Source organism: Aplosporella prunicola (genome assembly GCF_010093885.1).
Source record: "Aplosporella prunicola CBS 121167 unplaced genomic scaffold K452scaffold_18, whole genome shotgun sequence".
NCBI classification, from domain to species: domain Eukaryota; kingdom Fungi; phylum Ascomycota; class Dothideomycetes; order Botryosphaeriales; family Aplosporellaceae; genus Aplosporella; species Aplosporella prunicola.
Window position 1 is genome coordinate 132,101 of NW_022983546.1, and position 26,944 is coordinate 159,044.

General features: G+C 54.8%; 9 protein-coding genes across 9 annotated transcripts in view; 4 read left to right on the forward strand and 5 right to left on the reverse strand.

Annotated features, from left to right (window-relative positions):
* Window positions 1–4,646: 4,646 nt before the first annotated feature.
* K452DRAFT_310220 (uncharacterized protein) lies at window positions 4,647–6,561 on the forward strand (the record flags this gene model as incomplete). The annotated part of the gene is made up of 3 exons (XM_033543314.1): window positions 4,647–4,686; window positions 4,773–4,898; window positions 4,955–6,561. The coding sequence occupies 3 exons, from the start codon at window positions 4,647–4,649 to the stop codon at window positions 6,559–6,561; spliced, it is 1,773 nt and encodes a 590-aa protein (XP_033395551.1).
* Window positions 6,562–8,710: 2,149 nt separating this feature from the next.
* Window positions 8,711–9,918, reverse strand: K452DRAFT_319954 (uncharacterized protein). The gene is made up of 2 exons (XM_033544280.1): window positions 9,330–9,918; window positions 8,711–9,264 (listed from the first exon to the last, which is right to left on the reverse strand). Exons 1-2 carry the CDS (start codon window positions 9,906–9,908, stop codon window positions 8,761–8,763), a joined length of 1,083 nt encoding a protein of 360 aa, XP_033395552.1. The 5' UTR covers window positions 9,909–9,918; the 3' UTR covers window positions 8,711–8,760.
* A 150-nt stretch (window positions 9,919–10,068) lies between these two features.
* On the forward strand, window positions 10,069–11,338 carry K452DRAFT_289217 (uncharacterized protein). Its single transcript, XM_033540785.1, has one exon. It carries the CDS (start codon window positions 10,087–10,089, stop codon window positions 11,062–11,064), a length of 978 nt encoding a protein of 325 aa, XP_033395553.1. The 5' UTR covers window positions 10,069–10,086; the 3' UTR covers window positions 11,065–11,338.
* A 1,490-nt stretch (window positions 11,339–12,828) lies between these two features.
* K452DRAFT_335742 (uncharacterized protein) lies at window positions 12,829–15,300 on the reverse strand. Its single transcript, XM_033545230.1, has 3 exons — window positions 15,035–15,300; window positions 14,833–14,986; window positions 12,829–14,786 (listed from the first exon to the last, which is right to left on the reverse strand). Exons 1-3 carry the CDS (start codon window positions 15,267–15,269, stop codon window positions 13,067–13,069), a joined length of 2,109 nt encoding a protein of 702 aa, XP_033395554.1. The 5' UTR covers window positions 15,270–15,300; the 3' UTR covers window positions 12,829–13,066.
* A 775-nt stretch (window positions 15,301–16,075) lies between these two features.
* On the forward strand, window positions 16,076–19,038 carry K452DRAFT_360086 (uncharacterized protein; the record flags this gene model as incomplete). The annotated part of the gene is made up of 2 exons (XM_033546322.1): window positions 16,076–16,317; window positions 16,368–19,038. The coding sequence occupies 2 exons, from the start codon at window positions 16,076–16,078 to the stop codon at window positions 18,682–18,684; spliced, it is 2,559 nt and encodes an 852-aa protein (XP_033395555.1). The 3' UTR covers window positions 18,685–19,038.
* A 1,287-nt stretch (window positions 19,039–20,325) lies between these two features.
* Window positions 20,326–21,086, forward strand: K452DRAFT_56637 (uncharacterized protein). The gene has a single exon (XM_033546856.1). The coding sequence runs from the start codon at window positions 20,449–20,451 to the stop codon at window positions 20,911–20,913; it is 465 nt and encodes a 154-aa protein (XP_033395556.1). The 5' UTR covers window positions 20,326–20,448; the 3' UTR covers window positions 20,914–21,086.
* K452DRAFT_56638 (uncharacterized protein) lies at window positions 21,087–21,684 on the reverse strand. Its single transcript, XM_033546857.1, has one exon. It carries the CDS (start codon window positions 21,556–21,558, stop codon window positions 21,259–21,261), a length of 300 nt encoding a protein of 99 aa, XP_033395557.1. The 5' UTR covers window positions 21,559–21,684; the 3' UTR covers window positions 21,087–21,258.
* A 1,214-nt stretch (window positions 21,685–22,898) lies between these two features.
* On the reverse strand, window positions 22,899–24,480 carry K452DRAFT_299830 (uncharacterized protein; the record flags this gene model as incomplete). Its single annotated transcript, XM_033542271.1, has 3 exons — window positions 22,899–24,089; window positions 24,135–24,248; window positions 24,361–24,480. The coding sequence occupies 3 exons, from the start codon at window positions 24,478–24,480 to the stop codon at window positions 22,899–22,901; spliced, it is 1,425 nt and encodes a 474-aa protein (XP_033395558.1).
* Window positions 24,481–26,696: 2,216 nt separating this feature from the next.
* Window positions 26,697–26,944, reverse strand: part of K452DRAFT_56658 (uncharacterized protein) — a 1,000-nt gene continuing 752 nt past the window's right edge. Inside the window, exon 1 of the mRNA XM_033546858.1 lies at window positions 26,697–26,944. This exon is cut by the window's right edge and continues 752 nt beyond it. Within this exon, the coding sequence (XP_033395559.1) occupies window positions 26,900–26,944 (45 nt within the window). The 3' untranslated portion in view covers window positions 26,697–26,899.

Sequence of the window (26,944 nt, forward strand, 5' to 3'; positions counted from 1 at the left end):
GTCCATGACCCCAGTGTATGTCTTCACTCAATATAAGAGATCAAGGCTGACATGACGCAGCTTTGCAATGAAAAGGAAGTCTTGGCTCAGGTCAAAATCTCCTTCAAATCTACTTCGGGTGCCAAGATGGTGGCAACCCGCAGCCTCCAACTTCTTGTTAAAAAGCAAGGCTCGAAGCTTACCCGATCCATGAGAGCGCTTGAGGGCAGCCTGCTCATGATCAAAGATGGCGAGCGGACATCCATTTCCTCCAAAGTTGCCGAACTTAACCAAGTACTTCCACAATACCTGGGCATTTCGCCTGCCATTCTCGATTCTGTCATCTTTTGCCACCAGGAAGATAGTCTGTGGCCTTTGAGCGAGCCCGTTACACTCAAGAAGAAGTTTGATGCGATTTTCGAAGCCCTCAAGTACACTCATGCCATTCACCACATGAAGCAACTCTACAAACATCATAAAAATGAGCTTGCCAAGTACGTGATTATCGAAGGGCATGCGAAAGAGGACAAAGACAAAGGCGAGCGAGCATCGAAAAGGTCAAAGGAGCTTTATGATGAGATTGAAATCCTTCGGAAGCAAACCGAAGAGCTGAATGAGAAGGTCAAGAATGCTTCAAGAAATTCCCGTGAAGCTTGGGATCATGCCGCCAAGTTTGAGAAGATTGTTGCCAAGCTCGAGGGGAAACGAATCGAGGCTCAAGCAGTTACCAGGAGTGTTGCAGATTTGCGGCAGAACATCAAGGAAATGACCGATACCGACGAGGAACTTCAGCAGCATCTTGATCGTTATGAGGAACGCGTTGCGCTGTACGAGCAGGATGCGCAGAAACATAAGAAGAGGTACACTGAACTTTCCCGGGATATGGAGCAGAACCGACGGGCTTTGGGAGTCAAGCAGAGCGAATTGGGAAAATTTGAAGCTCAAAAAGATCAGTATGAGCGTCAAATCCAGAACCGGGAGAACCTGATCAAAGAAGCTGCTCGTCGTCACAACATTAGGGGATTTGATGTTGAAGTCACGGATGAGCGCGTGAGAGATTTCATGGAGAAGATTGGAAGGATGGCGAGAGATCAGCAGACTGCTTTTGAGCGTGCTCGCCGCGAAACGCAAGAAGAGTTGCAGAAAGCGCAGAGAGCTCTTAACCAGCTGAACGAACGCAAGTCCGCTCTCACACAGAGTAAGGAGAACTCGAAGTTACAGATATCGAGCAACGATCGGAAGACTTCTAACTTCCAAGCTGATCTTGACCGCATCGACATTGATGAAGGGGGAAAAGCTGCGTTGGAGTCGAGTTTTGAAGATGTTGAGCAGCGGCTGCAGAAGGTTAAAAGTGAGGCTGCCAGCGGCGATTTAGATGGCAAAATCCGTGATGCCAACAAACAGTTACATGAGATTGAGGAGATGAAGGAGAGACTTGACGCGGAAATGGTTGAGGGTACTCGCCGTGCGGGTGATTCGGCACAACTCGATTTTGTCCAGAAAGAGCTCAAGGATAGGAAGAGACGCCTCGAGACGATGAGGGGTGCACATGGTGATCGACTTTCGGAGATTGTCGGTCAATCTTGGGAACCTCGGACGCTTGAACACGACTTTCAGACAGTACTGGAGCAAAAATCCAGCGACGTGAGGGAAGTTGAACTTCAACGAGATGGAACCAACCGCGAACTCGAGCAGGTGCAGTATCAACTCACGAACATTAAGGAGGATTTGAAGAGGAAGCGTGATGAGTTGCAACGCTGTCACGATCATATCATGGAGGCCGAAGCTTTTGAGGAGAACCAAGGACCGGAAGATTTTCCTCAGGTCCTTGAAAAGTTTCAGGGATGGGTGGATGTTGCCCAGTCTGACTCTACCAGCTTCGGTCGGATGAAGGAGTATTTCGAGCAGTGCATGACGACTCTACAAGAGAAGGATTCTTGTCGCCTCTGTGCTCGTCCTATAAAGCCTGCAGAGAAGCCGAGGTTCAAGGCGAAGATTGAGGCTGCGATCGCGAATGCCGCCAAGGAAATTGAAAAGACACAGCTCGAGGGGTATCAACAAGACTTGAAAGAGTTGCTGGAGAGGCAATCCAGCTTTGATAATTGGACACGGCTAATGCAAAAAGACATTCCGGCTTTGGAGAAGGAATCTCAGACTCTCGAATCTCGCCATGAGAACCTTGTCGGTAGTCTTGAAGAGCAGGATCAAGCGGTCCACGAACGTCTGGAGTCGAAGAGGGATGTTGAGTCGATGTCGAAGACGTCACAAAGCATCGTGAAATACTACATGGAAATTCGTGGTTTCGAGGATCAGATTAAACAGTTGTCTGCCAAGCAACAGCAAGCCGGATCGTTTAGAGGTCTCGAGAAGATTCAAGATTCTCTCAAGGACAACAATGAGCAGTCGAGAAACGTCAAGGGGACTTTGACGAACTTGAACCTGGAGAGGGAGAGGATTAGGGACCAGATTAACAGCTTGGAGTTGGAGCTGAGGGATATCAAGTCAAAGCTCAGTACGGCGAAGTATCAACTGAGGGAGAAGAGCAACCTGCAAAGCCAAATCCAAGAGCTCAGGACACAAAACACCGACCACCGCAATTCCCTGCGCAGGGCTGACCAAGATATTCAAAACTTGGCTCCGCAAGTCGAGCAAGCTCAAGCCAAGTACGATGAAATTAGCCGGCGTGGCTCGGAGAAAGAGAAGGAGCTTCAAAAGGAAGCTTCGAAGTTGTCAGACAGCGTCCATCAGCTGAAGATGGCAGATCAAGACATTAGCGCATATATTGACAGGGGTGGCGCACAGCAGCTCACTAGAGCCAGACGGGAGATTGAGAGTTTGGAAGAGAGTAGTAAGAGCATGGAAGGCGAACAGCGCCAAATCACGGTGGACGTCAAGAAGATTGAGGATCAACTCCGCAACCACACCGACACGAAACGGAGTATTACTGACAACATCCGATTCCGTGCTCAAGTCGCTCAACTTGAAATTGTCACGGCGGAGGTGCAGGAGCTCGAAACGCACAATGCCGAAGCCGACAAGGAACGATATGAACGTGAAGGTAGCCGATGGCAAAACGAGCGGAACAGACTGAGTGCTGAGCAAGCTAGCATCATCGGAAGCTTGAAATCCAAAGACGATCAATTGCAGCAATTGATCAAGGATTGGGATACTGACTATAAGGACGCTGATTACAAGTACAAGGAATCACACGTCAAGGTCGAAACCACCAAGGCCGCCCTGGAGGATTTGTCTCGCTATAGCGGTGCGCTCGACAAGGCCATTGTCAAATATCACAGTCTCAAGCTGGAAGAGATTAACAGTATCATTGAGGAGTTGTGGAAGAAGACTTATCAAGGTACTGATGTCGACACGATTTTGATTCGTTCCGAAGCCGAGACTATGAACAAGAACCGCAACTACAACTATCGTGTGGTGATGGTCAAGCAAGATGCCGAACTGGACATGCGAGGTCGTTGCAGTGCAGGACAAAAGGTTTTGGCTTGCATCATCATTCGGTTGGCGCTGGCCGAATGTTTTGGTGTCAACTGCGGGTTGATAGCTCTGGATGAGCCTACGACGAATCTGGACCGTGACAATATCCGGGCGTTGGCCGAGTCGTTGTCGGAGATTATCCGTGTCCGTCGGCAGCAGCGCAACTTCCAACTGATTGTCATTACGCACGACGAGGAGTTTCTGCGGTATATGAATTGTGGCGACTACAGCGATTACTACTACCGCGTCTCGCGCAATGAGAAGCAGAAGAGTGTTATTGAGAAGCAGTCGATTGCTGAGGTGAGTTTATGACGGACGGACGTGGATGGAAGTGGACGATGGCTAATGTTGGCAGGTTCTTTGAGTATGCACTATGCTAAGGCTGCGGTTGCTGGGATCGGTGCTCGGTTGCTGCAGATGCTGCAGTTATCAATCAAGGTTGCTATAGAATGGTTCAGGGCTTAAAGCGGATGGCATGGTCTGATAGCTGACGATACGAAATATTTCTCATTCTAAGTTCGATGAAGTGCTCTGACGCTAACATTACTTTTGTTTGGCCTTGGGGAGTTTGCAGGATTTGTGGGTGCGGTAGACCATTTAGTTCGCTCAGCGCTCTTTCTCTCCATCTCTCTCTCTCTCTCTTTATATCTCTCCCTTTACCTCCCTCTCCCTCTCCGAGCAATAACTCTAACCTCACGTAGTACTGACGGACGATCTCCCGCTAGGGGTGATGGAGGGTTGATGTTGCTGAAGTCAGTAGCTAGACTTTGGGTGGACGGGTTGGGTTCTCTGCTGGGTGCGGGGAGGTGGCCGGTCAGATCCATAAGACTGTACGGCTGAGATTACAGGCTCAGTGAGCTTTTGGGATGGTCTGGTTAGCAAAGTGACCAGTAGTTTCTCGAAATTCGGCTTTGGGTTCCATAATTTTCAAAGCGTCTTCAAAAAAAGGCACTAAATGGCTGAAAATGAAGTAACACGAATGCAGGGAAGACTATCCAATTCCCTGGGGACGTGTTACGGGTAGGTACATATTCCGAGACGGTTTGTGAGGGCCCGATGTTAAACCAACGGAGCCGCCTTTGCCCGATCGGGCGACAAGGCCGTGCGCCGGGCAGCTGCCTTTATTATTTTCGTTTGCCTTCGTTGCACCCCACCACGCACAACAAACCACGAAAATGAGCGGTACAGACAGCGGCGACCAGCTCCCGAGTGAAGGTGAGCTCTAAGTCTTCTTCACACCAATATCCATCGGACCGACACGACTCGAGAATATACCACAATACTACTGACGGATCCCTTAGACAAGAAACAATTCAGTATGCCTCCAGCTATCTGGCCTGACAGCCCCTTCGCTCCAGACTCTGCCGAAGACACTTTCTGGAAGCACTATCGCGAATGCTGGATTCGTAATGGCGGTCCTGAGCGCGGTGAGTTTGAATAGAGGCGCACCTTTAGGCTCGGACACTGACTGATGATAACCCAGACTCTGACATCGGCCTTGCCAGGAGCCCTTTCTTGCGCGGCAGTGTCTTGTGGAAGGCTTTTGACGCCAAACGTGTCGCTTGGTTTCAGAAACGCGGACAACCCGTCTCTTCCCAGACATCGAAGGACACCATGGCGGGTTCCAGAGGCCACTCCAATGCGAGACGCAAAGCTAGTCGGTTGCGCATGTCTGCCATGCCAGAGGGCTCGTCGAAATCGCGCGGACGGCCACTTCCCGTTACTCGGGGAGGATCAGAGCCTCATGCCAACCCCAGCATCGATCAAAGTGGTCGTACTCCGAACATGAACACTCCCTCCGTACCGAACGCTCCGATGTCGAACGCTCTCGTCTTGGCAAAGGCTCCCTTGACAGTAAAAGCTCCCGTCAAGACAGACGCCGCCATGCCGGACGTCTCTACGTCAGACGTCGCCATTCCAGACGCTCCCGTCATGCCAAACGCCCTCGTTTGTCAAGCCAAACCCCAGCCAAGCAACGATGCCAACGCCGTCAGCGACAAGAGTTTGGTAATCCGCCCTAAAGGTGCTCCCCAGGAATGCGAGAGAGAGATCCATGGCAAACCCGTTCCTCGCGGACTCTGCAGAGCCTTCCACCTCGGAGGTAGCTGCAGGCACAGGCCAGAATGTCCTTATACCCACAAGCTCAGCCCTTCGATGCGCGCAATGTTGCAGGCATGCAATGAGAACTTCTTGAAGTTGTCAGACACGAACCAGTGGAAAATTGCTGAGGCCCAACGTCAGCGTCAACTGCTCAAGGGTCGCCTTCAGAAGTCCGTTTCTGGAGCGGTGCAGCAGAAGAAGCCGGCTACTGGAGCCTCTGCGGCTTCTGCAGGTACTTCGGCTCCTGGAGCTACGGCTTCTGTGCGTACTATGGCTTCCGTACGTATTATGACTCATAAGCGTACCGTGACTACTACAGGCAGTGCAGCTTCAAGAGGCATTGAAGCTTCTAGAGTTACACGGACATCTGGAGGTACGGTTGGAGGTACCGCTGGAGGTACCGCTGGGAGTACAGCTGGAAGTGTCACGGCTAGAGGTACTACGGCTGGAGGTACCACGGCTTCTGCTGTCACTGCGGCCCCGGGAAAGACTATGACTTCTGCAGGTACTGTCACTTCCTCGGGCACATCAGCATCTGCGCGTACTGAGCCTTTTGTGCGCACTATTCGTCCTCGTATGACGGCGTCTGAACTCATTGAATCTCTCGACAAAGCTGCGGCTTCTGCAAGTACCGCTACTTCTGCAGACACTCCTGCAGCTGGTACTGGAGCTTCAGTGCATACCGTTGCTCCCGCTCAGGCCGCGACTTCAGTGCGTACAGTTGCTCCTCGTGCCCCGGGTTTTGCGCGTACCGTTTCTCCCAACCACGCCGCAACTCCTGCGCGCACTGTCGGCCCCGCTCGTACTGCAGGTCCTACTCGTCCTGCCCCCATTGCGACCTCGGCAAGCAATGGGCGTCAAGGTGGCGTGAATTGTCTCAGATTGGACAAGAAATGGTACAATAGCATGGCTAAGGCTTACCCCAAGGACAAGGATTGGATTGAGGAGCTGGTGCGGTTGCTGGAAAGCGATCTCAAGAATCTTTGGTAGAAAGGCAATGATGTGGTAAGGGAATCCTATCAGATTGTACCCTATTCAATGAGGTAGCGAGAACTAGCTCTACCCATGAGAAATTTGGAAGATTTGATGGCTTCTCTTCAATTTTACCAGTGCCGTCAGCTTTCACTTCTCGAAGATTCCTGGTATTGAAGCTAGTATGACCCTGTGGTAGTCGTTGTTCGGGAGGAATATTTCGTCCTTGACTTGCTGGGTCTGCTTTGGGAACTCTGGTAGGCATTTTCACCGCGACCAACAAGTACCAAGCTGACAGTTTCACAGTGACGCCAACGGTGCTCATTGAGGCAAACTGCGAAGACAAGAGATGAATATCTTAATGCTAACTATATGGGCGACTGCCTTCCAGGCTGTCTGGCACTACCTACTGTTGCTCACCTCGTCAGGCGTTGCATGTAGGAGTGATGGATTTTATTTCCCTCAACGGACGCTGCTCATGAAGGACAACGAAACAAGGCGCAGAAGTACTGCATCCTTAAACGGCTATGTTGAATGACATCGAAAGCAGCCTACTTCGCAGGACTCGAGCTCATCCCCGGTCAAGTCCGTTAAGGTCGTGTGCTCAGCAAAAGACTTTACGACGTCCCGAGTAAAGACGACGCCATTGTTAACAGTACACGCTCGGGCTCGATGGCTGAGCGAAGAGCCCTGTCTCCTGTGCGCGTAAAGACTATAAAGTCGTAGCCGGTGAAGGCGTAGCCGGGTGATCTCGAGTAGAGCTACCACGCCAAAATAGCGGATCGGACAGGTAAGGTGAGGACGCTCGTGGGTCACACGCACATTTTAGGACGGGATTTGAGCTTTGTGTGAAGCTTTCAAGCCAGGTAACGACTATTCCCTAGAACCTGCATATATCCCACCCTCTTCCCTACACAGCAGCCGCACTCCACAGTGCCAACTTCCATCCTACTATTCCTGCACTCGCCCCACATATTAATAATACCCTCAAATACGACAAAGCTACTCCGCACACCTCAACGCTACACTGACGGAAAACAGCCAAGCACTAGCACCATAGGCGTGCGATCCTAAACGAAGCTCAACACAACAGAGCAAGAACTCCTGTTATCGTGCTCTATCAAAGCTCAGAGCTTTGTCGCCCATTTCCCGACTTCGTTGAAACAGCGCCATACGAGCGACACAGTGAGCCACCTCAGACAAGCCCCGAGGTGGGGACGTTCGTGCGCGATGAGGTTGCTGGTGGGGGCTTAGTAAGGGTATAGGAGGCTGGGGTGCGTGGTGGAAGCTTCGGTAGTGGAGGGTTTGTGTGTTATCTGTTGTTGTGGTGCGTTCGCAGGTAGACAAACAACAGGAAGACACTGCACGACAACAGCTCTAGGTCTCTACAGTGGACCTCTGGGTCATCTATAACGGTGTATGGATGGCTAGGGGCTAGCTAGGATGCATGCATGATAGGTTTGCACTCACATCAACTCCGCCTATTCGTTAAGTAGCGCTGTCTATGACTATATATGCCGACACAGCGCTACTCTTTCGTCAGTAACCCAACGCATGCCAACCAACGCACCCGAAGCAGGATACTCTGACGACGGGTACACGGGCAATGAAAGAGAGAAGTTAGGGTGGGACAGTTCTTCCTCGCTCGACAAACTGACGTCCGCAACCCGCAACCAAAGACCCATGCATAGACGCACACAAACACAAACACAATACCACTCACAAACAGCAGAAGATGCTAACGACGACTGCCATGTCCTATACAAGTCCCTCAGCACCAGCACCACCAACAGCAAACCCTACTTCTTCATTTAGCTACGTAGGCTAAAACACCGCGTTGCGTCTTCGTTCTGTCAGTATGCCCGCGACGCAGCAGCGCGCAATGCAGTCACTTGTCGCAGATCTTGCCGCGAGTTATTCCCATTGCAAGCGCCGAATACGGCCTCAAGAGTGCACGATACGTAGCAAACACGCCTACCATGCACTGAGCGCAGCTCTCGCCCCGAGACAAAGAGTCCGCTCAAGAAACGTCACTTCAAATACCAAAAAGATATATAGGAGTCTGCGATACCGTATACCATGGAGATAAATATAGTAGGAGTTTCGCTTTATATATATAAATTTTTTATATATATATAAATTTTGTCTGGGGAGGCCTTATTGTTCCAAAAAAAAAAAAAAAAAAAAAAACACAAAAGCCTACCCTACACCACACCCCTACGTCGTCCCCCTCGCCCCCGCAGGCGCCTCCCTCCGCCTCCTCACCGCGCGCCCCAACGCATCCCTCACAACTGGATCACTCCTCACACTATTCTGGACCAACCAATCCTTGAGCCTCGCAGCGAGATCCCGCTCCCTCGCCTTATCGCCCGCAAACGGCATTGTCTCGAGCGCAAGCAGGTTCGCGGCCGCGACGTCCGCGCCGCGCGCCAGCACGCCCAGCCGCGTCAGCTGCTCGTGGTGGGCGGCAGCCTCGGCGGCCGCGCTGGCGTGGGACGTCTTGTTCGGGTTTTGCAGGAGGGGTTGCAGCTGTGAGAGCGCGATGAAGGAGGCGAAGGTGCCTTTGCGCGCGATGGCGAGGGCTTGGTAGGGGAGGAGGGGCGCGTGCGTCGTTAGGCGTGTGAGGAGGGGGTTGAGGACGGAGGTTAGGAGGGGGAGGGTTGGGCGCGTTAGTGCGTAGGCTTCGAGCGTGAGCATGGCGGCGAAGGCGAGGTAGCGCCACTGTGTTGGGGGTGTGGGGTTAGCGGGAGCGATATTAGGTGTGAGGTTGGATTTGGGGAACTCACGTAGCGCCCCCACTCGAGGTAGCCCAGCATGCCGAGGACGACGAGGGCGAAGGCGCTGGCGGCATACGACGGCGCCGCGCTCTGCACGCCGTGCATGACGAAGTCGCGCACCGAGACGCAGTGCTTCCAGGCCAGCATGTCGGGGCCGAAGCGATCGTAGGCGAAGCGCTTGGCGGGGTCGACGAGCGTGTCGCGCGCCAGCGTGAGGTAGACGTAGTAGCGCTCGGCCTGGGGACGGGCGTCCGCCGCGGCGATCTTGTCCGGATGGTGCAGCACCGTCAGCCGGCGGAACTTGGACTGCAGGGCGCGCTCGCTGGCGTCGGGCGCCGCGCCCAGCGCCGTGTAAAAGTCGCCTGCGCGCTGCAGCTCCCAGTCGGCCTCGACGATGGTGTAGACTAGGTAGGCGCCGATGACGAGGGCGTGGATGATCTTGCGGTGTCGTATGAATTTGGGACTCCCGGGCGGTGGGTGCGCGTCTCCGGCGCGGATGAAGATGGAGTAGAGCAGCGACTGCAGCTTCGCGACGACGGTGGGGACGAACCACCAGCCGAGGATGGAGAGGAATTGGTTGCCGGCCATGGCTTTACGCGGACGGCGGGAGAGCAGCGCGGCGGGACGGGAGGAAGCAGCGATGATGCCAGATGGTGCAAGGCCCAAATTCTGCCGCTCGCCGCCCGCCTCACCGCCCGCGGCCGGGAAAAAAGTGCGGCCCTCAACACCACGACTCTATACCTATACCCACACGCACCAGCCCGCCATGTCCGACGACAAGAAGCCGCGCAAGCACGCCAAAGACCGCGCCGAGAAGAAGGCCTCCAAGAAGCGCGCCCGCGACGAGGACACCGCCGCCACCTCTACCACCACCGCTCAAGAACTACCCGCGCACGCGTCGCCCACCAAAAAGCCGCGCACCTCCGCCTCGCACCATGCCAGCGCCGCCGCCCCCGTAACCAGCACTGCCGCTCCCACAAACGCAGCAGACGAATCGCCCATCCACCTCCAAACCACGTCCTTCTACCTCCCCCTCGCCTCCATCGGGCAGTCCTACGCGCTCGAAGCCCTCTGCGCCGAGCACCTGTCGCCGCTGCTGCTGACATACTACCCGCCGCTGTCCGGCGTGGTGCTCAGCTACAGCAACGCACGGCTGTCGGAGGCGCCTGCCGCAGGGAAATCGGCGCACGCGCCCGTGCTCGCCCGCTCCATCGACGAGTACGCCGTCTCGTTCGCGTGGCTGACGGCCGACTTCGTCGTGCTGCGCCCCCGTCCCGGCGCGCTGCTCGAGGGCATCGTCAACCTCCAGAACGAGTCGCACCTGGGCCTCGTGTGCTGGAACCTGTTCAGCGCGAGCGTGGACCGCCGGCGCTTGCCTGCCGACTGGGTGTGGGTGGAGGGGGGCGAGGGCGAGGCCTCCGACTACCAGGAGGCCACCGACAACGACGAGACTGCGGCCGATGGCAAGAAATCCACAAACGCGCACACCCCCGCAGCAGGCCAAGGCTACTACACCTCGGCCAGCGGCGCGCCCATCGCAGGCAAGATATCGTTCCGGGTGCGCGACGTGGAGATGGCGCCGCGCGCGGGCGAGGACCGCGGCTTCGTGTCGATCGAGGGCACGCTGTTGGGGGAGGAGCAGGAGCGCGCGCTCGATGAGCAGGAGCTGGCGCGGTGGGCGCAGCGGGCGCAGGGGCCGAGGAGGGGTGGGAGGGCTAGGGTTGCGTTGAGGGGGGGTCGGTAGTGGGGTGTTGGGTAAGGTGTGTGGAGGGAGGCATGCTGGGGATGGGGTGGGCGAGGGGGAGAAACGCCGAAAGAACAACAAAACCAAAAGAACCAGGGCGCAGAACTACACAGGCGCACGCACGGCGCACCGGAAGGAAGGACATGCATAGACACAGACATGGACATGGAAGGAAAAACGGATACACTGAAATATCCACCCAGCCAGCTTGATGCAATTAATTTCGTACTTTTTTTTATATTGTTTCTTGTTGTTTGCTTTGGATTGGGTTGTGATGGAAGTGTGTGAGTAGAGGGGTATAAATACCTGCCTGCCACGCCTCTAACAGAATCTGCACAAGACAACACAACAGTGCAACACAACAAGCACCAAGCAGCAAACCTAAAGGCCCAACGACACCGGGCAGAGACAGTAACAGAAAATCCATAGCTGATGTTGAAGGGGGGTCTGGCTATGTGGAACGCTCGAGCTGTTGGCAGGGCTTGGTGGGGTATAGGGGTGGAGGTGAGCGTCATAAAAGCGCGGCGCTGATGTATGGTGTTGTACGAGCGTAACGGTTGATATCACTACTTCTTGCCTAAGCTTAAAGTTTGGGGTTGAGATGTGCATGCGTAGCCGACTGGGGCTTGGAAAGTAAATGGTGGCACCCTCTCCCCATACTGTAGGTGTCTCGAGCCATTTTGGTTCGTGGGAGGAGGGGTGAGGTGCGTAAGGTGTTGTGCGGTTTAACTGAGGGAGGGGTCGGGAGTTGTGGCTTATAGGCAAGTGGCCGGACGGCTGAGCTGAGCTTGTCATGTCGGTCTTTTAGTGGTTTGCGTGGTGGCTTCCGCTTTGCTTTGGTTATGGATGGAAGTGCAGAAAGGCAGCTACTGCGTTTCAGTATACTATACGTGGACGTAGACGTGGACGTGGACGTGGCGTTTTTCTAGTTTTACGTAGTTGCTATAGTTACTGCTGCTACTACTCAGTACAGCACACCCGCAAAGTTCCTACAGCGTACCTAATAACTCATGAGTGTATAAGTATCGGCATAGGTATGTATATAGGCGCGGTGGTGGTTTATACGCTAAGCAACGCGGAGTTATATACGCGCAGCTAGTGGCGTCGTTCGATACTATAATATCGTAAATAGCAGTTTATCACCTGCGCAGACAGTTATAAACCCCACAGCAGGCACCTCCACCCAGCCTCCAGCCAGACGCAAGCATGGCCAGTCGCAACTTTGTGACTGGTAGGACACGAACATACTGGCTTGCAAGGGCAGAGCACTCTTAGGTTCAACGAAAAGGGGGGCTGAAAACAACTGCACGTCTATTACTGTGGCAGTATCATAATTTTTTATTTCTTGTTTATGTACGTAGTTGGGTTTTGGTAGCTGTCGGTGTGTGGTAACTGCTGCTTGTGCTAGTGGTTAGTATTTCTGCTTTGTGTTCCCCATCATTATTGTTAGTGTTAGTATTCTATACTATACTAGAAAAGTATGTTTGAATTCAAGTATCTGTTTAAGCATTATGAGGAAGTCACGCAGTTCGCGAACTCTCCCCGACCATGACTCCTCGTAGCAACGGATCTGATGCAGCGCGCAAGACTTGCCCGCTACACTGAGATAGAAACGTGGGAAGTCAACACTGAAGTAATAAACAGTATATACATAATATATTAGGCCATGACTGCTTTTTTATCATCACTGAAGATATACTACCTAGTGGATAGTGTATCTAGTGGATAGTGTATCTGCAATAGTTCTCAGGACGTGGTATATGTATCGTATACTATCCTATTCATCATGCATATATGTGCGTCGCTCTAATTATGCATAAAAAGCCTTGTCTGCAGTAGCATACAACCATGCCCTTTTGCATACATCGCTTTCTGTTTCCCTATCCCACCCCACTCACCAGACCAAACCCGAACCCAAAGCCAAAACCAAATCATACGCCGGGTATCCCCTCTCCTCCCCCCATCGCCTTCCCCCTCATACACACACACACACACACACAGCCTACCTCAAATCCCAAACCAGCCCCCAATCCGCGTCCTCGCCACCCCTCCACACCCGTCCAGGCCGACACCTCTCCGCAATCACGCTCCGAAAATCCCTCCCCATAGCCGCGGGTCCGCTCCCCACAACCCTGCACGCGCCCCCACCACCAGCAACCCGCTCCGCAAACGCGTCCACCACGTCCCCCGCCCCCGGATGGTGATCGCACAGGAACGTCGTCTCGAAGCCGCCGTCACCACCACCATCTCCACCAACGGACGCAGACCCGGACCTAAACGGCGCCAATAGCGCCGCAACGCTCTCGTCGTCCTCGTCCACGCTAATGCGGGGCATCTTGCCGCCCACCGCGGTCTCAGCAATCACATCCGCGCCCGCTTCCAGCGCCTTGGCGTCGCGGCCCGCAACACCAACACCAGCAGCAGCAGCAGCAGCAGCAGCAGCCGTCGCAGCGCCATCTTCACGCGTAACGAACACGCGGACGCGCAGCCCCGGCGCCCGGCCCGCGAGCATGCGCGCCCGCAGCTCGGCCAGCTCGGGCGCCAGCCACGCGACGTTCTGGGCGCGGCGGATGGCCCACACGAGGTCGATTTTGCGCGTGCTCCCCGCAACGGGGTGTGCGAGGGCGCTGAGCGCGATCGGCAGCGCGAAGGTTATGCCTGTGCCGCCGGCTACGGCGAGGATGTTTTCGTCGTGGGCGGGGGAGACGGGGGGGCCGTAGGGCCCAGTGAGGATGATGGGGGTGGTGGTGGTGGTGGGGGCTTTTTCGCCGGCTTCTGTTGCGGAGGAGGCGGAGGAGGATGGTGGTGAGGTGAGGGTGCGTGCGAGCTGGGTGAGCCGCTGTGTCTCCCCTTTTTCGGCCCGGATTAGGTACGTGTGGTGGGGAGAGGCGGGGTGGGGCGCTGGTAGTGAGGATGGTGTGAAAGGGTGTGATTGCCAGAGGTTGAGGGCTGGGAAGCAGAGGAAGAAGTGCTGGCCTGGGCGCCAGGCGTCGTGGTTGTGCTGGAAGTCGAGGCGCAGGACAGTGGCGTCGCCGTCATCAAAGAGACGCAGCGTGGATTGAGCGGCGCGGAAGCCGAAGCCTGGAGCGGTGTTAGCGTTGGATGGTGAGAGTGAGTAAACGACCTTACCTTTGTTGCCGTCTTTGTAGCCAAAGTGGATAAGGCAGAGGCGCAGTATGCGGCAGCCGAGATCAAGAAACATCAGCCCGATGCTGGCAATCATCCAGCATGCGAGCTTGTCCCAGTGGCCCCAGCACGCACCCATGTACAGCAGCGCGACGACGTAATGCGTCTTCTTGAAGAACTCGTACCCCGTCCACCGGATGACGCTCTTGATGCTGAAGACGTAGAGAAACGTGACGAAAAACATTGCCACGACCCCGAAAATAGCATACGGCTGCTCCATAAATTCCTTGTATTTGGTCGGCTGTGGCTGGTACAGACGTCCCTCGACAATGGTCCACATGAGCGTGTGCAAAAACGACTGAACGAATATAATGCGACCGGTCCAGCGGTGCAGGAAGTTGAAATGGTGGTATGGGATACCAGTGATGAGAGAAAGAATGCTCTCGCGGCAAGAAAGGGCAATGGTGAGCGGCGTGAGCGCATACGCAAAGGCACCGACGCGGTCTGCGAAACCGCCTATGCCGGAGCGAGTGTTGGACAACCCCGGGCTTGCCTTGATGGGAGTAACCCAGGTGCGGTAGGTGATGCCGACCAGGCTAAAATGGTCAGCTACGTCAAGTGTTCCTTCGAAAGCCGACTTACGAGAAGATGAGGAGGTACACCAGAGTACAGGCCAAGACGGCAACCTGGAGTCTCGAGACATGACCAAAGACGCTAAAGAGAGTCTCTGGAAGTAGCCATCTCCTCAACGCCATAACGACGGCCCTGTACCCTCTGTATACGCTGCTCTGTGACACTGTCTGCAACGCTGCTTCGCTGTCAAGCTTGCTCGACACCACCTGACTGCCGCTCCTGCTTGGTTTCATATAGCGGAGAAGGGCCATAACCAGAAGCACACCGCCAACAACAGCCCACATTATCCACGTATACAGCATGGTGAGGTCGATCATGGAGTAAACAGCATCCAGATATTCGCAGGTGCCCTTGTCGCTCACACACGGCAATGCCCTGTCCTCAAAGCCCCAGTGGTGTTCTAACGACGCCGCCGTCGACATATCCTGAATGTGATGGTGCACCATGGTAGCCGATGGAGGGAAGAATGGATTCAGATGACGGATGGCTCTTTCGTATCTCGTGCCGGAACGAGTGAAACCAGAAGTGCAGAAAAAGATAGTGGACAGACGAAGGAAAAACGAGCATCATGTATTGGAGTATAAGTATCTACAGTGGAGAAACATGCTCTTGAGTGGTCTTGGCGAGCGTGGAGATGGGTAGCGCAAATGTAAAACTTGCGCATGATCATATTGAGCAGGTTCAAACGAGACGGACCGGTAGTAGTGGCAAAGGAAAAGAGTAGCAAAGGTGCGAAGACAAATTCGAGGGCGCTGAGAGGCGTCGAGGCACCCTAGTCGCCGGACCGGGCGCCGTCTTGGCCCAGAAACTTGCTCAAACCAGCGCGAAAGAGATGAAACAGGCACCACGGCCCCAACCTACCGACGTGTCCTCGCTTCCTGACGCGGCCGAAAACGCTCCCTTGACGAGGCCATGATAGGTGCATGCGAAGACGCGGCTCGGGAGAGTCGAGCATGCAGCCGGGACAGGATAGACGGGTAAAGGAGCCGGCTTATAGATGACTCCGCAGGACGGCAGGTAATTCCATTTTGCAAGCAGCAATGCGCCAACGTTGGGAGAGTCTGCACGCTGCAATGGCGGTGATGAATTAGGCTGTGTACGGTTGTGCAGCGCTGGTGTTGAGGATTTGTGAATTTTGGTGCCCGCGTGCACGGCCCAAGTGCGGGAGCAAGGCGAGCAGGGATCTTCTCGCTGATCGCCGAACTTCTTCGCTGCTGCGTGACGACACTCTCACCTCCGGGCCGCTGCAACCATGAGGTTACGGCTCACCATCCAGCGCAGCAAGCTGCCCTCGGCCGACCTGCTATGGCTCGTACCCGAAGCCGGCGCCCATCGCACTCTCACCGTCTCCAAATTGCTCGAGGATGTCAACGACGTCTTTCCGCTCGAAACTGACCACCGCGGTCTTGACGATTACGTTGTAGAGATTGCCGGCTTTGAATGCCTCCACTTCCAAAAGGTCACCGAAATCTTAAAAGACGAGGACCAAGTATGGTATGGATATCTCACCTACCTAAAACCCTAATACTCTAACGCATGTGCAGTATCCGGCCTCTGACCTCCACAGAACTCCGCGCGCGCCACCTGTCGGGTAGATCGCAAATCAATGCCAATGGCCAACATCTTCTCGACGGTATCCCATTCGGCAGGTCAAATCTGCGCAAGCTCGATCGTCCCGCCCTTCACTCCCCTCCCGATGTCGACAATGACGACTTGTTCGCGGCCCTCCTCGGCAACAACCGAAGTCACAAACATCTTAGAAACAGTTCAGGCCAAGAAAACGACAGCGGTGCAGACTCGGACTATGCGCCGGGACCACCCCTGCGCAAGCGACAGAGAATCGAGGCTTGCGACAGGTCGGACAAGAGCGTGCGGTTCGAGGATGAAGAGCCAGCTGCGGCCGACTCGCGAGCGCTGGTCGCTCTGCCGTCGGACGACGATGAGTCTGAAGAAGAATATGTGCCAGGCGACGACGAATCTTCATCTTCCGAGTCAGATTCAGATAGTGACGAAGAGGTCGACGTAGGAAAGAAGCAAGTCGAAGAAAGCTCAGATGAAAGCTCGGATGATTCCAGCGCCACGAGTTTTGTCACCGATTCCGAACGCCGTCATATCAAAAACAAACCTACCCCTTCAAGTACACATGTCAACATCTCAAGCGATTCATCCGACACTTCTAGCGACTCCGACGCTAGCAGCGAGAGCAGCAGCTCCGAAGAATCCAGCTCCGACGAATCTAGTTCTGACGAATCTACCTCCGAGTCAGAACCGGAGGAGCTTCCAACAAAACGACAAGTGCCAGCAAAACGAATAGTGCCACCCGGCCAAGGCAAGAAGCAAACGCAAGATCGGAACCATCGGCGCCGTGACCAAACCCGTATGAAACAATTCAAAGCAAAAGGTATCTTGCCGCTGAATGCAACACTCGCAGATTTTCGTAACTGGCAACTGAGGAATCAGACTGCCGATGGGGACGAGCCGGAAGATGAGTCTATGGTCGACGCCGAGTACGATCCTATCCAAGCATTGCTTGAAGAGAAACGTCGAAAGTTGCTCGAAGCTCTCGCTTCTGGCGGGCTGGAGAACACAGCCCGACCCGATGACATAATTCCCGTTAATCGAACCGAGGTTGAGACTTCTCCCACAATTGAACCAGACAAAAGGACAGATGATCCCGTCGCTAAAGAAGCTCCCTCCACCGAGACCGCTGCAGCCCATGAAGAACCAGCAGCGAAACGCAACAAGCTGGATATGGGAAGTACTCGCCGCTTGTTGTTTGGTGCCCTAGGAGTCCGCAATCCCAAGACAAAGGCAGATGAGGACAAGCTCCGAAACAGATTGTCAGCCAACATGAACACCAGGCAACGGAAGAAGGCTCCGGTCCAGCAGGAGGTCGAAGAACAGCCCGAACCCGAAGACCCGGATCTGTGGAAGAAAAAGATCAACCTAATTGCCTTTGAGTGCAAGTATCCAGAGGTGGAGCTAACGGCACCATCGTTCCCATTCCAGCAACGCTGGGACCCGCAGTTCCAGTACTACCAATCGAACACCAAGAACAAGAAGCGCAAGCGCAAGTCCAAGCCGAAGCAAGAGGAATACTACGAGGAGTATGACAACGGCGCCTACGACGGCGACGCAAGCTACTACGACGAAGAGTGGGCCGGGCTCGACTACGACGACACGATGCAAGGTGACGACGCAAACAACGATGCCAGCACCAACGACGCCAGCACCAACGCCTACGCCGCCGACGACGCAGCCCTGCAATCGCAGATCATGCAAGAATTGCAAGGCGACGGAGCAGCAGCCGAGCCCGACGACGACCTGCCCCTCCCTCCCGCAGACCTGACAACGCTCCCCACAGCCTCGCAAGCCGACGCACGCCCGGGCGCGGTGCTCGTGTTCCAGCGGCTAGAAGTGTCGCCAGAGACGAGCTGGACGCCGACGCTGACGGAGGCGCGGACGGCGCGGGTCGAGGAGGTGGACGGGTCGGACGTCAAGTTCGTGCTGGCGAAGCGGCATTGGAAACCCAAGAAGGAGGTGCGGTTTGACGCGCGCGGACGGCGGCTGCTGGATAAGTTTGAGATGGACGTGGATGGGGAGGACGAGGAGGAGGGCGAGGAGGGCGTCGTGTGGGTCGATTGGGGGGAGCTGGTTGAGGTGAGGGTTTTGAGGGCTGCGGAGGGGGGTGATGCTGCTGCTGCTGCTGTTGCTGAGGCGGAGCCGCGGGGTGAGCAGGTCGAGGTCGCGAAGGAGGTCCAGACTGTGCAGACTGTTGAGACGGTCGAGGAGGTCACGGAAGTTGGTGTTGATGCTCCTTCTTCTCCTGCTGAGGACGCCGTGATCGAGGAGTCTGAGTAATTAGCTAGGCGCGCTAGAGATATATTCTTAGCGAGGTGGTTGCTGTAGCGCGGAACGGATCAGGGCTTCTTAGCTAGCTTAGCTTAGCACGACTTGGCTTTGCTGGCATAGCTGCATAGCTGCATTAGCTGCAGGCAGGCGGAAAGATAGGCAGAGCAGGACAGAGCAAACCAGAGCATTTAATACGCTGTTGTTTTGCTTGACTTGACGTCGTGCTGTGGATGCGGCAGCAGGACTTTTGGGTAGGTAGAGTCAAATAACTTCCAGATTTCTTTCAATCACTCGGCTTCACTTGCGGATCTAGTCGAATTGAGTCTTGTCTATTTTTGTCGTGTAGGCATGAATGCATTCAACCCTATGCAGACGTCAACCAATAACTAGATAAAGACTATACTAAGCACTAATATAATAAATATATTCCTATAATACATATAGTAGATAAAAAACGAAAATATCGAGCCTGCGAAAAGATAATAAAAAAGAACTGACGCAACCAGGAATCGAACTTAGACTTTCCAAAAAGAGAGGCAGACGGTTAAGGTGAACCACGCTCAAGGGTGCGTCACCCTATCGGCTCAAACCAGTAGACCAGCGAACCAGTAGACTAGTAGGAACGAGAGGCCATACGCTTAACGGCTGCACTGGCGGATTGAATCGCTTCCCGGCCTTATATAGTAATGTTTCTCCTGTGTACTTTAGGCGTGCTCGAATGCGGTATACACGCTACCAAACAACTTAACAACCACGCGAATGAAACGATGGTGTGTAGCGTGCGTGCGTGCGTGCTTGTGGGCTTGTTGCGCCGTGTGCTAGGTAATTGAACGTGATTGGTAAAGAGGACAGACATGCTGATTGGATTAGACGGTAAAATGTAGTGCATGATTGCGGGTTGCGGGTTGCGGGTTGTTGTTTGTGGATTGCGGTTTGCTCCCGCGCTCCTGATTACTCTGGCTCTTTGTGGCTGCTTTGTGGCGGCTTGTCCTTGGGTTTTTTGGGTGTGCGGAGCTGAGCTGGGCTGAGGTGGTGTGGATCTGGTTGGTGGGTTGGTTGGTTAAGTGGGGGTTTGGGGTTTGGTGTACTGCTATCTGTGAATTAGAAGCGGTTTTGTCTGGTGCTTGGATAGCTGCAGCTATATAAGCTCCTTACTCCCCCAAGATCATGAATGTATCAAGGCAGCAACCCAGCAAGTTGATTGGCAATCAGCGGTGCAAAACCACTAACCTCATTGAAGTACATCTTCGACAAGACGGACGGGTGGGCCTGCCCTGCTCTGCCGTGGGTATTGGGTAAGTTTCACTGAGCACGCCATTTGCTGAGATATAGGCGCGGAATATTTAGATGGTGGCGTATATCAGCAGCAATACTATCAGACGAACTACGGCTTTTGTGGCTGCTGGTGGTGGTTGTTATGGCACTGTGCTGATGACGGGGAGTTTGCAGGGTATGTTGGGCTTGTAGCTGCTTGGGAATGCATAGTTTAGGAGCTGTTAGGAGGGCGTGTAGGCTGGTATCCCCGTACGGGCCTTTGAGAGGCTATAGCAGCATCCGCTTCCGCTAGGTCTTCTCGTTTGAGTGGGGTGGGTTGTAAAGATCACCACAGCACAACCACACCATAGTTGAACAAAGAAGCGAGCGAAGGTAAGCTACATACCTATCTAACACTACACTACCCCTAGCTACGTACTTTACTTACTACAAACAACGACTGTTTTCGTTTCCATCGTCGACAATGCCGCTGCTGCTGCCGCTGCTGCTAACTACTAAATGTCCGCTACACAGGTACGGAAAAGGCGCTGGGCTGCTACTACACCACCACACCATGCAGCTCCGCTCCGCTACCGCTATCTTAAGGGGAAGAGTTGGGTAAAGGTAGGCAGGTGCTTCGTGCAGGCAGCCAAACGCATACATACAAGAAACAGAGCGCGACAGGAAAGGGGGGAGAGGGGGCTACATAGGCCGCTTCAGAACAGACGACAAGATCGACAGACAGTCAGCCAGTCTCTTCAAAAACGGAAGAGAGGCAGGCAGAGGGGTTTAGGAGCAAGGAAAAGAGAGAGAAAGAAAAGAGATAATGCTAGAGAAAAGAAACGAAAACGACAGAAGAAGAAAGATCAAAGAAAGAAGACGGAGGAAATATCTCATCCACATCCCACATCCATCAAACGCCCAATCACAAACGCCCAAACAACCACCCACGCCACGCCAACCCAACCCTTAGCACCACAGTAACACCTATCGGCCCAATCCAAATCCAACCGAACGCACTAAACCAAAAACCAGAAAACAAATAAAAAGTATAAAGATAAATAAACACAAAACGCCCAAACCAGCCCCCCACCACCCATCCCCCAACCCATCCATCCAGTCCAGTACCCAAACCCCAATCCCAACCCAATCGAAAAGAGAGACAAAAGAGATGAATAAAAGAAAAGCAGTTAAGACCAGACCAAGTCAATTCGCCATTCCCCCGTCCATGCTCCCATCCGGTACTATACCATTCCATTCCATTCCAACCCATGCACGTCCGTCCAGCATCCCTCGCCCATCAACGCAAGTTCCAAACGCCCAAGGTACCTAGGTATATGGCTGCTGGGCCGCGAGGCGACGCGTCTGTGCATGCATGGCTAGGTAGGTAGGCAGCCAGTCGGGGGATGGCCGGTGTTTGGTGTGTTTGGTGTGGCGGTTGGGTAGGGTAGGGTAGGGTAGGCTGTAGGCTGTAGGCTGTAGGCTGTAGGCTGTAGGTTGTAGGTTGTAAGTCGTAGGCTGCCCTCGCTGATGTACACGAGCGAGGAGGAGGAGCCAGTCGCTCGCCCGTACCGAGCCAAGTCGACAGCGTGCAAGCGCGTGCGAGGCTGGTGAGATGTGTGTTGTCATGCCATGCCATACCAGGCCAGGTCAGGCAGCAGAGCCGAGCTGAGCAGAGCCGAGCAGAGTCAACAAGACAAGACAGGACAAGACAGCCACCTTACCACACCATGCCTTCCCACAGCCGCGCGGTACAAAGCCAAAGCCAGCACATCGCACCCCGCACCACCCCCTTCAACACACCTCCCTAACCTAACCCCAAGCTCAAGAAAAGGCGGCTCTCAAACCCATCGCGCCGCCAACGCAGCACACCGCTTCTCTCACAGCGCAAGACCAATAAATATCTCATAGAAGATGCAGCGGTTGAGCGAACAGAGAGAGTTATGTGCGTGAAAAGAGTGAATCGAGAAACGAAAAGAAAAAGGAACAACTATGCTTGCGCCCCCCAGCAAGACCAAGGCGCGAGCCCCGTTCATCTCGCGCTCGGGGGGGCACGTTGATTGATGTTTAAGGTATAGATGTCCGGGGTATGTATGATGCTGACGATGACAATGCTGGTGATGCTGCTAACGATGCTGCTGACAATTCTGCTGACAATGATGTTGTAGTAGTTGTAGTTGTAATAGCAGTAGGAAATGTTTGATATGATATGGCGATGATGATATGATGATATGATGATAAAACTTAAGAAAAATCAGGGTATCCTTTTAACGCCCGAGCATCCCTCCTCTTTTTTGGTAAGGTAGTGTGCGTTCCGTAGCGGCCGTTAGTGAAGCGTTGCGCAAGATAGAGAGAAACGAAAAAGATAACGAGAAAAGAAGAGAAGAAAAAGAAAACATGTAGATATAAGATTCTCATCAACGAAGCAGCAAACCCTCGATGCAGACAGAGAGATAGCTGTAGAGATAGCCACAATCAGAAAAAAGCGCAAGCGACTGCGCGCACAACACGGCAGACGACATTTGCGCAAAGTTGCGGATGTTGTTGTTTTTGGACTTGTTCTTGTTTTTCGGCGGCGATAAATGTGGTGTTTGAGGTAGGAGCGCAGAAACGCATGCGTGGGGAGCGGGGATGAGGATGGCTGGCTGGATGGATGGATGGCTGGATGGATAGATAGATGTAGGAGCGCAAAGACATGGCCGCCAACAAGGAACAGCAAACAAACAACAGTAAAGCAGGCGGCTCGGCCACTGGGGCGCGCATACCTCGGGCGCGGTCGCAGCGGCGATATAGGTAGGCTGGTGCTGTTCGCGCGCGTATGGTGAGTAGGTAGAAGCCCAGTCGCGGCGGCGACGACGACGACGGCGACGACAGCGACAGCGACGCGGATAGCTCCAGCTACCTCGTCGGCGCGGCCAGCAGCCGAGCGCCCTGCTGGTCAAACACAATACCTCCAAAAACACATCGCCTCACAAGCGGCCGACACTATTGCGGCGGCGGGCATCCTCAAACGAGCTGCGGCGCAAGCTCTCAATGCTGATGTTATGCTGGGGCTGGGGCTGCGAGAGCGGGGCATAGCGCTGGCCGCTGACGAGCGCACCGTCCGTCTGGGCCTGCTCGGCGCTGGAGCCGGCGCCGCGCTTGCTCGAGCCCGCGGCGCTGTACGCGTAGAGGTTGGAGGACGAGTCGGAGCGGGACAGGAGGCTGGACTGGGCGTCTTCGCGCACGGCGCTGCTGCTTGTCGGCGGCTCCGTCGGTGGCGGCGTGCGCACCCCGCTCGGGAACTTCTCGTCTAGCGGCACTGAGCCCGGCGTGTATGTATTCGAGGCCGGCGTGTACACGGTGCCGGAGCCGGAGCTGCTCGAGCTGTCTGGGCTCGCTGTCGTGATCGGTATGTAGCTCACGACGTTGGGGTCTTGCATCGAGGAAGTCGACGATTTGAGAGACGGCGCGGGCATCAGCTCGCTGCTGTGACCGTTACTCGAACTCTGACGTCCGTCTTGCGTATTGTTGTCGAGGTTCCACACCATCGCCGCCTTCGTGTAGCTGCCGTTGATGCCAATTCCACTACCGCTGGGTGTTCCCGAAGAGGCTAGTGTCCGAAGTGGAAGTTCGGTCTGAATCTGAGATGGCATTCTTGTCGCCGTAGGAACCGGCAGGTGTCGAGTCTCAAGGCTTGAAGGAATAGACGTCATCGCAGGCATGAGCGAGGACTGCAGCGAGTTCATACTAAATGCCGCCATGCTATCGGTAGTAACAGCCGGTTGGCGGGTAACAGGCGTACTCAAGTATGGCAGCTGCGCACTGCTGTACGAGCCTTGGTTGGCCTGGTCCAGACACATACCGTTACTTGTAGGCGCCGGCTTCTGGTCCATCGTGTTCCACTGGCGGAGAGTATCCGGAGCTCCGAAGAAAGATCCAAAGACATCGTTGGCTGGCAGTGGTGCTGGAGTCTGGTATCCGTAAGACTCGATCGGAGAATCGTCGCTATAAGCAACGGCGCTGTAAGGTTGGTATGCTCTTGCCATCAAGATTCCCTTGTCGTGCGGCGGATAGCTTCCCGTCGAGCCGTGGTAACTGTTGGTCAAAGGCAAGTTTGGGCTGGACGCCACTGCGTTAGGGTAGTTGTAAACAGGACCCGTCGGCGCAAAGGAGCCAACCTAGACACATCAGTCATAGTTGAGACAAGTCCATGCTGTACATACTCTGTTGAACTGACACTGGTTGATGTCGGCCCCAGCCGCCCGACAGTTCTGGCAGCCGGTGTTGTTTCCGGGGTCGCCGCTACAGCGAATCTTTCTTTTCCTGCATCTAGCACACTAGCCATGCATTAGTCGGCTGCAAGTTTAGCGTCCCCGCTTGCAAGAGCTAAAGCTGCGGTCCGTCCCGCGTTCGCACGTGGTTGGGCTCAACAAGTACGGACTAACTTACAGCAACAGCGATCCGGCGACGAGGCTGTCCGTTGGCCGTGTCAGGCTCGGGCTCTACAGAAGGCGGGGGTACGTTGCGGTTCTGGCGCGTGACCGGACATTGTCGGATGTCCTGACGCATGGCATGGGAGAAACTCATCGGTAAGCTTCGGTCGGTAAATGCGTAGTGGTGAGGTATGGGGGAGCGATGGTGATAGCGCTCGAAATCGTTCATGGTCTGCAGCTTATCTTTAGCTGGATGCAAAGGAGGGCAATCAAGCTTGCATGAGGAGAAACAAGGTGACTGACGGCGGGAGCTAGCTGCAAGGTACTGTCGAATAGGGCGAGCTGGTGGGCGTTTGCAGTTTCGTTTGGACCTGGCGCGATGAAAGCCTGATCTGAGGCGATCCCTCTGCTGGATCGTGGCTGAGTGAGTCTCAGTTCCGACAGAGACTGAGGCAAATTTTGGACAATCATGCACGCTAGATGGTAGGGCTTCGGGACCGCATAGATGTTATAGACGAAAGGGCAAGAGTAGTCGGCGAAGCTTCTGGTGTATTTGTGATTTTCAATGCGGACAGCCAGCGTTCGACGTGGCTAGGCGGGCTATGGATGAGTGTTTTTGTGCCCAAGCTGCTTGCATGATGCTTGTGCGCATCAGGCCGATGCTAGGATTTCTGCCATGCCGATCCATCTCCAGTTCAGCAGACAAGCCGTCTAGCCCTTGTCGCGCAGAAGGAGTGGTTGAGAAGCCGGGCTAATGCAAGAGGAGCTGTGCATGATCCTTCTCGGCATCAGGGGAGCACGGCCAGGCTTGGACAAGCAATAACGGTTTCTTCAGTCAGTGTACCCGCATCCCGTGTAACGTGCCACGACCTGGTGGTGTCATCTCTAGCCGGGTCAGGCACTCCTGCTAGCCTGACTGGCCCGGACAGTTTGGCAAGGGTACGTATACTGCTTGAAAATGGTTCCCCGCCATGCGCCCGCCGATCTGGTTGCCGCCTCTTTCATCAGACTTGTTTGAGAACGTGAAACGTACCAACAAACAACGGCCCGTTGAAACATTTGCAGCGAGCAATCCGCAATCTGCATCCTCAGTCCCTACCTTTGCTCAATCTAATTGGCAACCTGCAGCGTCCGTTGAGCGTCACACGGGAGGCGAGCACTGCTTGTAAAAGAGGGCCAAAGCATCCGTAACACGTGTCCACTATCGACTTTATGCATACAAGGCTTCCGTTTGGCCAAACTTTTCTTTTCGAAAGGCTAGGCGGCATGCGGAGAGCAAACGGGGTAGACGCCGGACTTTGTCTCGATCGGCCAGAAGGAACGACCTGCAGACATTCTTCATACGCGGCGATGACGATAAGGCTTTGGCGCAATTCGTCATGCGGATAGATCAGCGCAGATTATTTCCGGGCACCCACGGTCTCCTGCGGGGGGAGGACAAACAGCGAGCCTCACCGTATGGATGCTGCTACGCGTCGTCATTGGCCGGGCCGCCGAGCAAACGGCTTCCTCCGACGGAAAACCTGGCTATTCCAGGCGCTCATCGGCGGCATTCAGCAGCTGCATCTGGAGATCTCAATCTCCCCCGGCTTGAGTGGGAGGCGCTGAGGCAATGTGGACCGAAGCAGGCCTGGCCCATGACTACAGCTCCTCCGTTCGTTCACAAGCACCTACCCCCCAGTCGACGAATCGTGGGACTGCAAAGCGGGCGTAACGCGCAGACAAGTCCCGCTCTGCTCTAGACGGCTGCGTCCTGCCAAGCGACTCCAGAGCGATCGCTGGCTTGGTGGTGATTTACACAAGTACCCAAGGAAGGCCAATGAAGGGCCAGCTGCATGCAAGCACCCGTTGCCGATGATCACCAATGCGGGCAATGCAGCGATCGAAAGACCAACAGGCGTGAGGCTGGGCCGAGGGCTGACAGAGGCTTAGCGATGATGGACGTGGCAGGCGGAGAGGTGCTGCGTCGCGGCAGTTGAAGGGTGCTGCGTCCAGCTAGCTAGGTGTGTCGTCGCGATGCGAGGCCAGGCCAGCCAGGCGCGAGCGGGCGGTGAAACAGTCCGTAGCACTCGCTGCCGTCTGTCATGAGGGCTGTGTTCCTGTAACGAATCAGCCGGGGTGGGACGCAGCGCACGTAATAGGGCGCTCATTCACTCTTAGCCCACCACAACCCCACAATTACGTGGTCGTTTTAGGACGCTTCGCTGGGAATTCCACGCCCTGTGCTCGATTAGGAGCCAAGTGAATCAGAACTGGAAATGGGTGCAGACGGGTATGACTTTGGGATGCGCCGCTGCCGCTAAATTCAGTCGAGTCGAACTAGCACAGCCGCCGTACATAACTGACAATGCATCGCTCGGAATCGGAGAAGGCTCCTTAGTACCACCTCTTTCCGACAAGGCCTCGACACTTGCGTCCATGGGTAGGCGCTCACATGCTGCGTGGACGCATGAGGCCGTGGTTATCTTGCCCTTGCAGGCTCGCCCATGCACTTTCGCGACGTTTGATGAGCGACCATGGGACGTCGAGCAAGCATGGTGGCCGCGGGCCGATAGTCACGCGGGCCTGTAGCACCATGTACGTTCAGGTTGTAGCGTGAG